Genomic DNA, 13,730 nt, shown 5'->3' on the forward strand with positions numbered 1-13,730 from the left:
ACCACAACAATCTTAATAACTACTATTAATTTTGTATTTAATCATTTGTAAGTGATATATAACTGTCCGTGAAGGCTGGAAGTGAAAAACTCCTTATATTCAGGTGTGCATAATTATTAGGCATGTTTTCTTTTACAGATAAAATGAGCCAAAAAAGATATTTAACCCAGACTGAAAAGTCCAAATTATTAAATGCCCATGAGAAGAATGCAATACTAATGCATTACAAGAATTTGCAAAGTTAAGGCTTGACCATTGGACAGCGAAATGCTTGTTGAGTCTCAGAGACTTTGCTTGGTAAAAAATCCTAAAAAATGCTCCTGACTTAATAAGAATAACAAGCTGACGTGTTGCGAAATACATGAAGAGAGTTTTTTTATAGGCTTTATAGACAGATAAGTTAAGAGTGACTCTTGAAGGACAAGCATCACATCCTCTTGTACCTCTGATTCAAGAATTTATCTTCCAAAATCTGGCAGTAAGTTTTGGGAGTTCATTTTAGTCCATCTCTGCAAGTCAGACTTTTCAGGATAGGAGACTAAACATGAACTCCCAAAACTTACTGCCAGATTTTGGAAGATAAATTCTTGAATCAGAGGTAAAAGAGGATGTGATGCTTGTCCTTCAAGAGTCACTCTCAACTTTTCTGTCTATAAAGCCTACAAAAAAAAAAAAAAAAAAAAAAAAACTGTCTTCATGTATTTCACAACACGGCAGCCTGTTATTCTTAGAACCTGACACATTGAACTTCTGAAGACTCCAGGTAGGTTGCAGTTCTGGAAAATGGTGGTGCTGGAGACTAAATGGTTCCTGATGGTGTCACACCTAATTCTTCACCTTAATTCCTAATTCTTTTGCAGTTAACATGCATCTTTTCTTCTCCACCTGTTTTTTCTGACCATGCAGACTCAACAAGCATTTCGCTGTCCAATGGTCAAGCCTTAACTTTGCAAATTCTTGTAATGCATTAGTATTGCATTCTTCTCATGGGCATTTAATAATTTGGACTTTTCAGTCTGGGTTAAATATCTTTTTTGGCTCATTTTATCTGTAAAAGAAACCATGCCTAATAATTATGCACACCTGAATATAAGGAGTTTTTCACTTCCAGCCTTCAATATAAGTAGTCAACATTTTGGGTCAAAACCTTCCAAATTTGTCCTAAAACAAAAAGAATACCTGTTCTTGTCTTAGGACAATTTTGTTTAATTTTTTTTGATCCACTTCAAATGTTGACTACTGTATATCTTACAGATGATTAAATACAAAATTAATAGTAGTTATTAAGATTGTTGTGGTTTGGAATTGGTAAAATGTGCTTGGTAAAAAAATATGACCAGATTATCAACATGCCTAATAATTATGCACACAGTGTAGATGTGAACAGACCTTTTTCTGCCATTTGTTTTGCTTTTTGTTTCATTTTTGATGTTTACAGGTCTCATAAACTCTGCTATGACACACTGGATATTGTGGAAACGTGTCACATCCAGGAGAGGCACGTACTGTGCATCTGTTCATCTGCAGACAGAGTGAAAAACTGAGCATCTGACCTCCAGGTGTCCGCTGAAGGCCGCGTGGTGTAGAGCCGTACGTCCGGCGCGGTCTGACACGTTGACGTTGCTTAACAACGGGACCAACGCCTCGGCGCAGCGCACGGCTTTATGTGACGCAGCCACGTGCAGCGGCGTCTGCCAGTTCTTATCCCGTGTGTTCACATCCGCCGAGTGTTTCAACAGCACCTGCACAGCTTCCTGAACACACAATCACATTAATGACCTTGAAAGCCATTTCATTTGCTTATATTTGTTGTTCCAGCGCTGGAGGACGTGTCGTACCTCACTACAGGAAGCTACGGCACGATGAAGAGGAGTGAGCCATTTATTATCTTTGGCATTCACTCTCGCCCCTGAGAGAGACAGAAAGAGAAAGGACATGCATCAATGAATTACACTTATAATGTTACAGCTAAAGCAGGATACGTGGAGCTTCCCACAAGCCTGTTCAAAATAAACTCCCAAAATGCTCTGTGATCACATCTGATGCCTAAAATACAGCAGCACCTGTTACTTTTACTCTGTCATTCATCACATCAACGCCTCTTTTACACACGTACATGCAGCCATTTCAGGAAGTCACGTGATGTGTGTTTTGACAGTGTGTCATTGGTGTAGCGTTCAACAGTTTTCAATGATCATTTGCAATATAATTTATATATGTTACATATTTTATATACACAATGTCAGTGTTGTTATTAGTGGTTGCTAATGTGTTGCTAGGTGGTTTCTGTTGTATTTAAATGACTGAAATATTTTGTTTAGATGAAAACAATAAATATATATTATATACATTATTGTTCAAAAGTTTGGAGTCATTTAGATTAATATTTTTATTCAGCAAGGATGCATCAAATTGAGCAAAAGTGACAGAAAAGACATTTATAATGTCACAAAAGATTTCTATGCTTTTCTTTTGAACTTTTGTTCATTAAAGAATCCTGAAAACCACATTTTGCACAAAAATATGGAGCAGCACAACTGTTTTAAATATTGCTAATAATCAGAAATGTTTCTGGAGCAATGAATCAGAATATTAGAATGATTTCTGAAGGATCATGTGACACAAGACTGGAGTAATGATGCTGACAATTCAGCTTTGCATCACAGAAATAAACTATTTTTAACATATATTCACATAGAAAGCACAAATTCTGAATTGTAATAATATTTTACAATTTTTAGTGTTTTTTACTGTATTTTTGATCAAATAAATGCAGCCTTGACAAGCAGAAAACATTAAATAGAAAAAAAAATATACTAATGAAAAATTGTATTTAATTTTGTATGTGTATAGTTTTTTTCTTTGTTTTATTTTTATAACTGTGCTGCCTTAATGGTTTGACATTTTCGTTCTACTAAAAAAATAAAGCAAAATTAGTAAATGAATAAAAACAACAAAAAAAACAAAACAAAAACAAAACAAAACAAAAAAATCGACAAAAGACTCGTTAAATCGCTCCAAAATCTTTATCTGAAACATATGATTCGTGAACCGTGCAACGAAGTTCCGAACTAAAGCAAAAGATCTAAATCACATGATTCGCAATTCACACTCCGAAGAACCATATAATTTCAGATCAGGACTCGGAGCGCGGATCGCGAATCATTTGATTTGAATCATTCAATTTGCTGCGACACGCGCTCCAAAGTCTAAAAGATCTCAAAGATCTAAATCAAATGATTTGCGATATGCAATTTGAAGTCCCGATCTAAATCAAATGATTCGCGAACCTGCACTGAAGTTCCGATCTAAATAAAATGATTCGCGATCCACGATCTAAAGAACCGATGCAGCGTCCCAATGTGCCTACTTATACTACGCCCTTAAAGTAAATGAAATATAACACAGATAACATGAAATAAATATTTTTTTACCAGGTTAAATGCTGATTATTGGTAACTCAAACCTCTTTTTCTAAACATCTCTACCTAACAACCGGTCGCGCACATCCGCCATGTTTGTAGTTTTTTTAATACGTTTTACTCGTGTTTGTAGTCCTGGACCGAAATCTTTGGGACGCAGGGCGAATCATTTTAGATCAGAATTCGGAGCGCGGATCACGGATCATTTGCTTTAGATCGGGACTGCGAATCGGCGAATCATTTGATTTGAATCATTCAATTTGCGAAATGATACACGAACCCGCTGCGATTCGTGATACGTGCTCCGAAGTTGAGATGTAAATCAAATTATTTAAGATCTGCAATTTGAAGTCCCGATCTGAAACAAATGATTCGCGAACCAACACTGAAGTCGCGAATCGCAGCGAGTTCGTGAATCATTTCGCGAATTGAATGATTCAAATAAAATGATTCGCGATACGCGATTTGAAGTCCCGATCTAAATCAAATGATTCGCGATACAAGATCCGATTGGAGCGCTTCGAAAGAGTGAATAATTTTGCGACGCAATGGTTAACTGATTAAATGGCTCTTTTAGTTTAATCCGGTGTTTGCTAGTGAATCGCCTGAAATGAATGATCGAGTCAGAATCTCACGAGTCTCGAGTTTGAATCAATCGGAGCAGTTCCGGCATAAATGACTCAATTGATTCACTTTTCCTCTTTTCTTGTCTTCAGCCATGTTTACACGACGCTGTCAGTACTAGTACTAGCTTGACTCGAATGTTTGTGACATTAACTGAAATAAAAAAGGAATTATATATTTTTTTTAATTGCGTGAATTTTGCGTAAAAAGAAATGTGCTTATTGACAAAATTAAACACTTCTCAGATACATTGTCTTTCAATAATTCAAGCACTTTTAAAGTACCTCAAAAAGTAAAACTCAAGTATTTCAAGCACTTTAAGCACCTTGTACGAACCCTGTGGTACTGCAGATTTATCCACCAATCCAGATTATACAATAATATTGATCTTTTAATATATCTGACAGATATTTCAGTCACTGTACTAGACGTTTAGGATCTCATAGCTCATTCTGAGGGTTTCGGGTTTAAATGACCCTTCATACCTGACAAGATAAGCAGCTCTATGATCTCAGCGTCGCCCAGGTAAGCAGCAGCATGGAGCGGCGTTCTCTTCTCACTGTCCTGTGGATTCACAAACACAACAGTTCATTAAAAATCATGTTTAAAACTAGTTATTTTCACTATTTCAGCAAATACAATAGCTTTCAAACGTTTAGGGTTGGTAAGATGGTTTAATGTTTTTGAATAAAGTCTCTTTTGCTCACCAAGGACGCATTTAATTGATTAAAAACACAGTAAAATTTTAAAATATTTTAGAATTCAAAATAACCATTTCCTAGTTGAATATATTTTTAATATTAATTTAGTCCTGTGATCAAAGCTGTATTTTCAGCATCATTACTCCAGTCACATGATCCCTCAGAAATTATTCCAGTATGATATGCTGCTCAACAAACTTATTAGCAATGCTGAAAACAGTTGTGCTACCAAATATTTTTGTAAAAACTATTTTGTCAGGATTCTTTAATGAATAGAAAATTCAAAAGAATAGCATTGTAATCTTCTGTAACCAGTGTTGGGAAGGTTACTTTGGAAATGTAATAGGTTGCAGATTACAAGTTACTTGATTTAAAATGTAATAAGTAGTGTAACTTTTCAATTACTTTATTAAAGTAATGTAACTTATTACTTTTAATTACTTTTTGATTACTTTTTTCTAATATTTTCAACTGTTAATCATTTTAAAACATTTAAACCAGGCAGAGTTAACCTTACAGTAGCACTCAACACTGATTACTGTCAGACTTTCAAAATCCTTTATCACTTGAATTAAAATTATAATAAGTAAGCGATAATATACATCTTTATTTTGCGATAACAACTGGCTGAATGTACATTATCTCACTTATTACACAGCTGCTTGATAGATTATTTAGATGTTTCGTGTTAAAATTATTAGACACAAAACACTGATCTGAGATTAAATATTTGAATGCAAAGCTTCCATAAAGAAATCAGTTGCTAGCAAACGGCAAGTTCAAACTAGACATTTTAAGGATACAGTGCAGTCATACCAGTTTTCTTATACAACATTTCACCACATAAATAATTAAGTAGTAGTACTAGTTTGTTAGTTCTTATAATCTATTACAATGCACAAAAAAAAAAAAAAAAAACGGCAGCAGCTGCGTTTGTATGAAATAATAGAGCAAGTCCACCAAGAAAAATTATCAAGCATATAGCACTGACCTAAGTTGCCCCGAAAATAGTCTGAGCTGTGTAATAATTTAATTTAAAGCACAGCCACCACAAATTCAGACTTTTTTTTTTTTTTTTTAACTTATATTTTTGGGCTTTTTATGCCTTTTATTGTGATAGGACAGTAGAGAGATGACAGGAAAGAGCTGGGAGCAGAGAGGGGAGCGGGACTGGCAAAGGACCTCGAGACGGGAATTAAACTCGGGTCACCGTGAGCGCAGTTGCGCTATATGTCATAACAAGATCATAACAAATAACATCATAACAAGAAATAGTTTAAAAAATAAAGTTTATACATAAACCCAAATAGGAAATAAATCAGATATCGAATAAGCATGTGTCCTATTCTGTGTCCTAAACTCCTGAAACATTGGTGACTCATTTTAGAGCAGTCAATGCAATTTAAAAGAAGTCAATGAAATCTGTAAGTGTGGGTGGGTGTGTGGAAAAATTCAGATGTAATCCCCTTTGTAATCACTGGCATTTTTCAAAAGTAACTGTAATGTAATTACATTTTTTTTTTCTTAGTAACTGTAACTAATTACAATTATATTTATTTTGTAATTAAATTACGTACTGTCACTTTTGATAAATTTAATGCATCCTTGCTGAAAAATATTATTTTTAATATTATTATTATTATACTTTTTTTTTCTTTAATCTATTGCTGACCGTTGCAAGAGAAACACATCAACCAATCAAATACTCTACTGCATCCAAACTCATTTCTGCTCAAAACAGATTCATCTGTTGTTTATGCAAGATATGTTTATGCAATTCACCTCTAATTTGCATGAGTTTTACTCCATTTGGAAGCGTTTGATGCATGTGCGGTTTCAGCGGGGTGTGTGTTATATGATACACACACTGGATTCTTGCGCATGGCACACAGTGATGCATTTGTATGCGTGTGTGTGTGAGAGAGAGAGAGAGATCAATGTGGCCACAAATCCCCAGAGACGGCATGCAGAAACACGAGACACACACACTTCTCCATTTCAGGTCCCTCAGATGTTTTGCGACCATCTATACAGCAGCATTAACCGTTCCTCTGGAGGCTTAAGGAAAGCGAATGGCTCGTTCGACATTTTAGTCAATAAAGGCAATTACTAAAGAGCGGCTATCATTCATTCTTCAGTGTCATGCCACCCTGCAGGCTTCTGTTTTCCATCTGGTATGGAATGAGAATGGGAAACAGGAGGCCAAGCCACGGCGAATCACGTGACCCGACAGGCTATCAGCGATTGGCTGGCAGCGCAATGGGCGTCTCTCCAGGCATTGGCAATGAAAACGGACTCCTCATTAAACAGCGAGCGGTAAAATAAACCATCTTCAGTCCAAATGCAGGCTCATGAGAGCCTATTAACCTCTCAGATGAAGAGCCATTAAGAAACGAAGACAAATAATCTACAAAAACGGCCACTGTGTGCATTTCAGAAAGATCATCCATCAATAGGAGATCAATAAACTGGTCTCAAAACCAAGCCAGATGCAACAAAAACTAAAAAATTACCACTTTAAGAGAATTTCAAGGGATAGTTTGTGTTTTTGCAAGTAATAGACGTTCACCTGCACATTGACGTCTTCTTTCTTGAATATGAGAGAGCGAACTTCATCTGCGTCCCCATTAAATATGGCTTTAATCAGAGAGGGCTATGGAGAAATGAAAGAGAAACTGTTAAAAACAATACTGAAAATAGAGACAAACCAACATTGTCTGATATCAATCTAAACTCAAATTATGACAAGCTTGTCTCGAATAACAGGCGTCTGTGTTAAATGTTGTGTGAAGATGAAAAGAAATAAAATGAATGAAACACTGTGTTTAATCTATGCAGAAAGGACATTCTGAGAATCAAACGTCAAGCGGTTTATTATAGAGAGAAGAACACAAGAAACCATTGATTCATCAACACGCCAAAGAGAAAAATTCATTGAACTGCAGCATGAAATAAATGTGTTTAATAGCGTATGAAATCAGTTCTAACAACATTCGTGAAAATATGAAGAGATGAAACTTTCAGGAAATGAACAGAGAGTTGAACTGTCCATCTGTGCTTAGTTGCTTTAAACAAAATAGGGACTGATTCAAATCAGCAGTTAATATTGAGCAAATGAATATTTCTAACCAGGTCAGAGGAATATATTGAGGATGCAATTATACATTAATAATTATGTTTACGTTGTCACTGATAATGAGAAAAATGAGTGATGAAGTTATGCATGCAAAGTATGTACAATTCTAGAGCGTAAATAGCAATTAACTAATGTAGGGGTGGGCGATATACCGGTAGACACGATTAACCGGTAGAAATTTGTCAACCGATAGAGATTTTGGTCTATCATCTTAATCGCGATTGAGATCACGTGACGTTGCACGTTACGTAACCACGCAATACACATTGGGTGTGTTCGACTTAACGCAGCGCTGCGCAGTTCGATCAAATTCTGACTTGAAGCAGTGCATGCCGGTTAGTAATTTTGTCCGACTTGAGGCGGCGCCGACGCCTCGTGACTGTCACGTGTGCCATCAAAGTACCGCGATAGCGATTTAAGAGCAGCCGACTGACTCAGCCGGTGCAGTTTCTTCAAATATTTTCGCCAAGTGGAGTTGCCAAGTTTAAACATGTTTTGCCGTAGCGAAGTGGAAAATGAGCTTCGTCAGGGACCGAAATTAACTTTTTTACTTGGTAGCACTGGTGCTCCCAACTTCAAATAACGTTAGTTAGAAGCACCAAATGAATATTAAGGTTGGATTAAATACAACTACACAACCTATAGCCTACAGCCTAGATATGTTATGTAGTCTAATTTACGCACATTGAGGAGTCGCTCTCTAAACGTGTGGTATTAAAATTGCTTTTGAATGCGCGCGCGCGTTTTACTTTCGGTTTCGTTTTAAGGATAGCGCTAAACTCTCGGCGGTGCATTCTACAATACAAGACATTAATTTAACAAACCAATTTGAAAGTGGGGGAGTTTGGAAAATTGTGTCCCCAGTGGAAATTACGCCCCTGCGTGAGTGAAACTCTGAAACTGAGTTATCATTTGATTTGAATGTATGCCGCGTTATACCGTATATTGAGACGGAGGCGCCAGAATTGCGTCTGACAGAATGTGCGCTGTGGCACGAAATATAGTATATTTCTTCAAAAGCAGATTGTGGAGACATTTTATTTGTCCACAATCAAAAATCGTCATATCACACATCCCTAATTGCAATGTAGTCTGTACAAATCCGGAACAGAGGTTGGTTGAGAGAGAGACACTCGCACAAATGCTTCCAAATATATTTTGAGGTCGCGCAGAATATGCGACCAAAACGGTCGCAATTTCGAGCCCTGTTCGTGATGTCGCTCACTTGAGTCTGACGATACACTTGCAGTAAACAGTATGGTTGTTTTTTTACTTAAAGTAATGCTGCAATTCGCAGTTTAAATAAAATTACAATATATAAAACAGTTTCTTTGTGTTTGAATTTTTATTTATGCATTTTCAGATACAAATTGCTATATTGTGATATATATCGTTATCGAGGTAGAAAATTGCTTCTACCGTGATAGAAGATTTTGGTTATATCGCCCACCCCTAAACTAATGAATTAATTTAATTCTGTTTTTCTCCAGCCAATTACATGGTTTGGAGAGGAATATATTAGAGATAAATTATGTGAGATACATAACCAGTCAAATAATGTTGAGATACACTACCAGTCAAAGGTTTTTGGACAGTAAGATTTTTAATGTTTTTTGAAATCCCTTCTGCTCACCAAGCCTGCATTTATTTGAGCTAAAACACAGCAAAAGCAGTAATATTGTGAAATATTTTTACTATTTAAAATAACTGTTTTCTATTTTAATACATTTTAAAATGTAATTTATTTCTGTGATCAAAGCTGGATTTTCAGCATCATTACTCCAGTCTTTAGTGTCACATGATCCTTCAGAAATCGTTCTACTATACTGATTTGCTGTTCAAGAAACATTTTTATTATTATTATTATTATCAATATTTAAAACAATTGAGTACATTTTTCTTCAGGATTCTTTGATCAATAGAAAAATCCAAAGATCTGCAATAAAAAGCTTTTGTAACAATATACACTATACTACTCAAAAGCTTTAAGTCAGTATAATTTTTTATATATATATATTTTTTGGAAAATAATATATAGAAATGAATACTTTTATTTAGCAAGGATGCTTTAAAGGGTTCATCGGATGCCCATTTTCCACAAGTTGATATGATTCTTTAGGGTCTTAATGAAAAGTCTCTAATATACTTTAATTAAAAATTCTTAATGGTTTTGTAAAACAACACCCTTTTTACCTTGCCAAAATCAGCTCTGCAAAACTCATCTTATTCTAAGGGGTTGTTTATTTAAATGCAAATGAGCTCTGCTCACCCCGCCCCTCTCTTCTCTCTGTGGAGTGACGAGCCTGTTTACTTTAGCCGCTAAACTTCCTAACTACCACGTTATAAGGACAGGTGATCACAAAGATTCATTAAAAAAAACCCTTATACTCCTGCTGTAAGTGAAGCTGGATCATGAATGATTAGAACATAGACGGATATATGTAGATCGGGAGGCGCATTCCCTTCACAAACAAATGTAATCTACTGCATCTTCAGCTCAGATGTCGGGAGTAAATGACGACCACTATGTTCATTATTACATCTAGCAACACAACACCTCAATCGCTCAGTTCTTGTCTAACTTACATCCCTGCTCCGGCATCGAAACAAAGGAGGTTACTGGACTATTACAGCTGATCTGAGGTAAGACACTCATGTCAATCAACTATCGTGGGAGCGGCCTCTGTGGGTGTGACGCCACAGCGACAGGCATCTGATAATGGCTTGATTTGAAAAAGGGGATATTATTTTTACAGATTAATTGAAAACCACTGCATGGATTTTTATCATTACAGGGTAGATTTGTACATACACTGCCAACACACATTAATGTTCAAACATGAAAAAGTAAACTTTGCATCCGATGACCCCTTTAATACATTATAATACGGAGTACATGCATTTAAAATAAAATGCATAGAAACCTGCCATAGAAAAAAACACTGAAGGTAGGAAAGAAAGAAAGAAAGAAAGAAAGAACACTACACATTATCTGCTTTATATTAATTTAAATAAACACTGATATTGGCTGATATATCATGCATTACTGCAGTATGTGAAAATAATATTTTTGCCATGTACCAACAACATACAAGATTTGAATATGTTGAAGCAGGGTTATTACCGCAGAGCCTAAAACTATTAAAACATCATTGCTAATTGAAATTGATCTGAAATAAAATAAAACATAAAAATTAGTTCTTTACACTAAATTAAAAATAAGAGAGAATTGTTGTTTTAGCAACTAACTGAAAAAGTTAAAGAACTAAAATTATTAATTAGAAATAAATAAGTAAAAGTGAACTATAAAATAAAACCTTAAATATTTAAAAGAAACAAAAGCTAATAAAAATTACAAAAACATAAAATTAAGTGAAAATATAAAAATTAAAGCTAAAATATTCATAAAACCTATAAATAATACTAAAATAACACTGCATCAAACCCAGTGAGAATTTACATTAAATGTCTTATTCAAGGTTATTCCAAACAAGGACAGGCTACACTGAAGCCCCACCCTGTCCAGCCACACCTAGCTCCGCCCACCAGCCACACCCACCACTCTCAGGTGTCATTACGGGAAATGATTAAAAGAGCAACTCATGGAACTCTCTCAGAAAAATAGGTACAAAAGCGGTCACTGGAACAGTACCCTTTTAAAAGGTACATTTTTGGACCTTATTTACACAAAAAAGTCCTTTTCAGTACATTAAAATACAGATTTGTACTTAAAGTGTACAAATTAGTACTTTAATGGTACATTTTAGTGCCTTTGGAAAAGGTACTGACAGCTTGTGTACCTTTTTTTCTGATAGTGAAGAGAGTAAACATAGAGGAGCTGGCAATGTACTCATAAACACACTCACACCTGCTGTAGTCTGTATGTGGATTCACCTCACAAACACGTATGATGCAGCAGCTGAAGGCAGACGTGAGAATGAAAGACAGGAGGGAACGTCGTAAAAAGAAAGAATGCAGCTTTCCTCTGTTTAAGGAAATGTGGCCTGTTACAACAGCAAAACCTTAGCCTGAAGCTCCTGAAAACTGACTGAAACCAGTCGGAACCGTTTAGACTGATCTTCAAAGAATCCTTTTAACTATTAAAGGACAAAACAAGCCGGCAAAATCCACAGAATTGAAACCTGCCCGTCCGGTTCATCCACTAAACTACTGATTATCCTGCTAATTTGTCTATAGTTTCCATTCACACGCCTGCTGCTGTCATTGATCGAGTACACCAGTGCTTTTAGCTATATGTGATGCATTTTGGTTTGAAATGTATGAGAACAATTCACAATGCCAATCCTGCAATGAGTATTAGCTTAAAACATGTTCCTCTTTTTCTTTTGTAGGTTAACTACAGTCAAGATGGAAGCACAGTATATATTTGAATACGTTTTAGCTCCCTGAATAATGGCTCAGACGTATGAAGGTATGACAAGCTAAAATGTAGCAAAACATATATACATATATAAATAAATAAATATAAAAGTATACAAAAGTATTTCAAGTTTTTCTTTGATAAAAAAACAAATCTAAAATATATTTTTTTATTTATCTTTGAAAAAACTACAATAAAACATCTTCAAAAAAATATTAAAAATATAAACTTGAACAAAAAAAAAAATAAAAAAAAAAGAATGAATGAATAAGTATTAGATAAAATGCAACCAGAAATAAACATTTACAAAAGGTTTAAAATTAATCTTTAAAAAATATATTAAAAATAATTAGCTAAATAAATATTAGATTAAAAGTTTAGCTTTGATAAAATGAAATCTAAAATAAACAATAAGAAAAAAAAATAAAAAAACCCAATATTTTTAAAACTAGTACAAAAAAAAAAAAAATCTAAAAAAAAAAAAAAATCATGGATGAATGAATGAATAGATATTAGATAAAATACAAGAAAAAACAAGAAATAAACATCTACAAAAAGTGTAAAATCTTTAATTAATGTAATCTTTCATTAATGTAATCTTTAAAAATATATATATAAATAAACAAAATAAATAAATTTGATAAAAACAGTTCAGCTTTGATAAAATGAAATCTAAAATAAAGAATTAGAAAAATAAATTTAAACAAAAAAATAAGTTAAAAACATAAAATAACAATATTTTTTACAAAAGTATTTAAAGTTTATCTTTGATAAAACCAAAAATATATTCATATTTTAATTCAGATTTGAAAAACTGAAAAAAGATTTTGAAAGTTTTGAAATGTTAAATAAAATTCAACAACAAACAATTTACAAAACTAGAACAAAAAAAAAAATATGGATGAATGAATTAACCCATTCATTCATTAATATTAGACAAAATTCAACAAAACAAATATCTACAAAAGGTTTAAAATCTTTGAAAAAAATATATTAAAAAATAAATAATTAAAAAAATAATTTTTAGATTAAATTTAACAAATAATTTAAAAAAAAGTAAAAAAATACAATACAAAAGGTTTTAAAATGTTAAAAAATAAAATCTAAATACTAAATCTGGCCTCATTTCACTACAAATATTTTTATATGCAACAAAAATAGTAAAGAGTACATGAGGTTTGTTTATGTCTGCATTTGTGTACTTGTCTTATGCACTAAGTTCATTTCTGGCCTAAAGGTCTGTTCACACAGAACACATTCTTGCATTATATTTTGCAATTGTTGATGGATATTTGTGACCTTTGCTATGCACCTCATGGCTTTTTAAGCATCTTACACCATTTCAAAAAAAAGTTACATTTTACAAGCCAGTGTATTTTGAATGCAAGAACGTGTGCTGCGTGTGAAGTGCGTCCGAATGCATTCTGACATTTACACCTGACAGCTGCGTTTCCGTCCAGGTCAAA

At 34.1% G+C, this 13,730-nt stretch overlaps 2 protein-coding genes across 4 annotated transcripts in view; one reads left to right on the plus strand and one right to left on the minus strand.

Annotated features, from left to right (window-relative positions):
- Positions 1–13,730, plus strand: part of btd (biotinidase) — a 182,260-nt gene that overhangs the window by 26,901 nt on the left and 141,629 nt on the right. The gene's annotated exons all lie outside the window — the stretch shown is intronic.
- LOC127181792 (serine/threonine-protein phosphatase 6 regulatory ankyrin repeat subunit A) overlaps positions 1–13,730 on the minus strand; it is a 41,576-nt gene that overhangs the window by 20,868 nt on the left and 6,978 nt on the right. For all 3 annotated transcript variants that reach the window (XM_051136729.1, XM_051136728.1, XM_051136730.1), the window contains exons 2-5: positions 7,317–7,400; positions 4,532–4,610; positions 1,839–1,909; positions 1,554–1,754 (exon numbers count right to left, since the gene is read on the minus strand). In XM_051136729.1, coding sequence (XP_050992686.1) covers positions 1,554–1,754; positions 1,839–1,909; positions 4,532–4,610; positions 7,317–7,400 — 435 coding nt within the window. The remainder of the gene's footprint in view (positions 1–1,553; positions 1,755–1,838; positions 1,910–4,531; positions 4,611–7,316; positions 7,401–13,730) is intronic.

Source organism: Labeo rohita, chromosome 19 (assembly GCF_022985175.1).
Source record: "Labeo rohita strain BAU-BD-2019 chromosome 19, IGBB_LRoh.1.0, whole genome shotgun sequence".
Taxonomy (NCBI): Eukaryota; Metazoa; Chordata; class Actinopteri; order Cypriniformes; family Cyprinidae; genus Labeo; species Labeo rohita.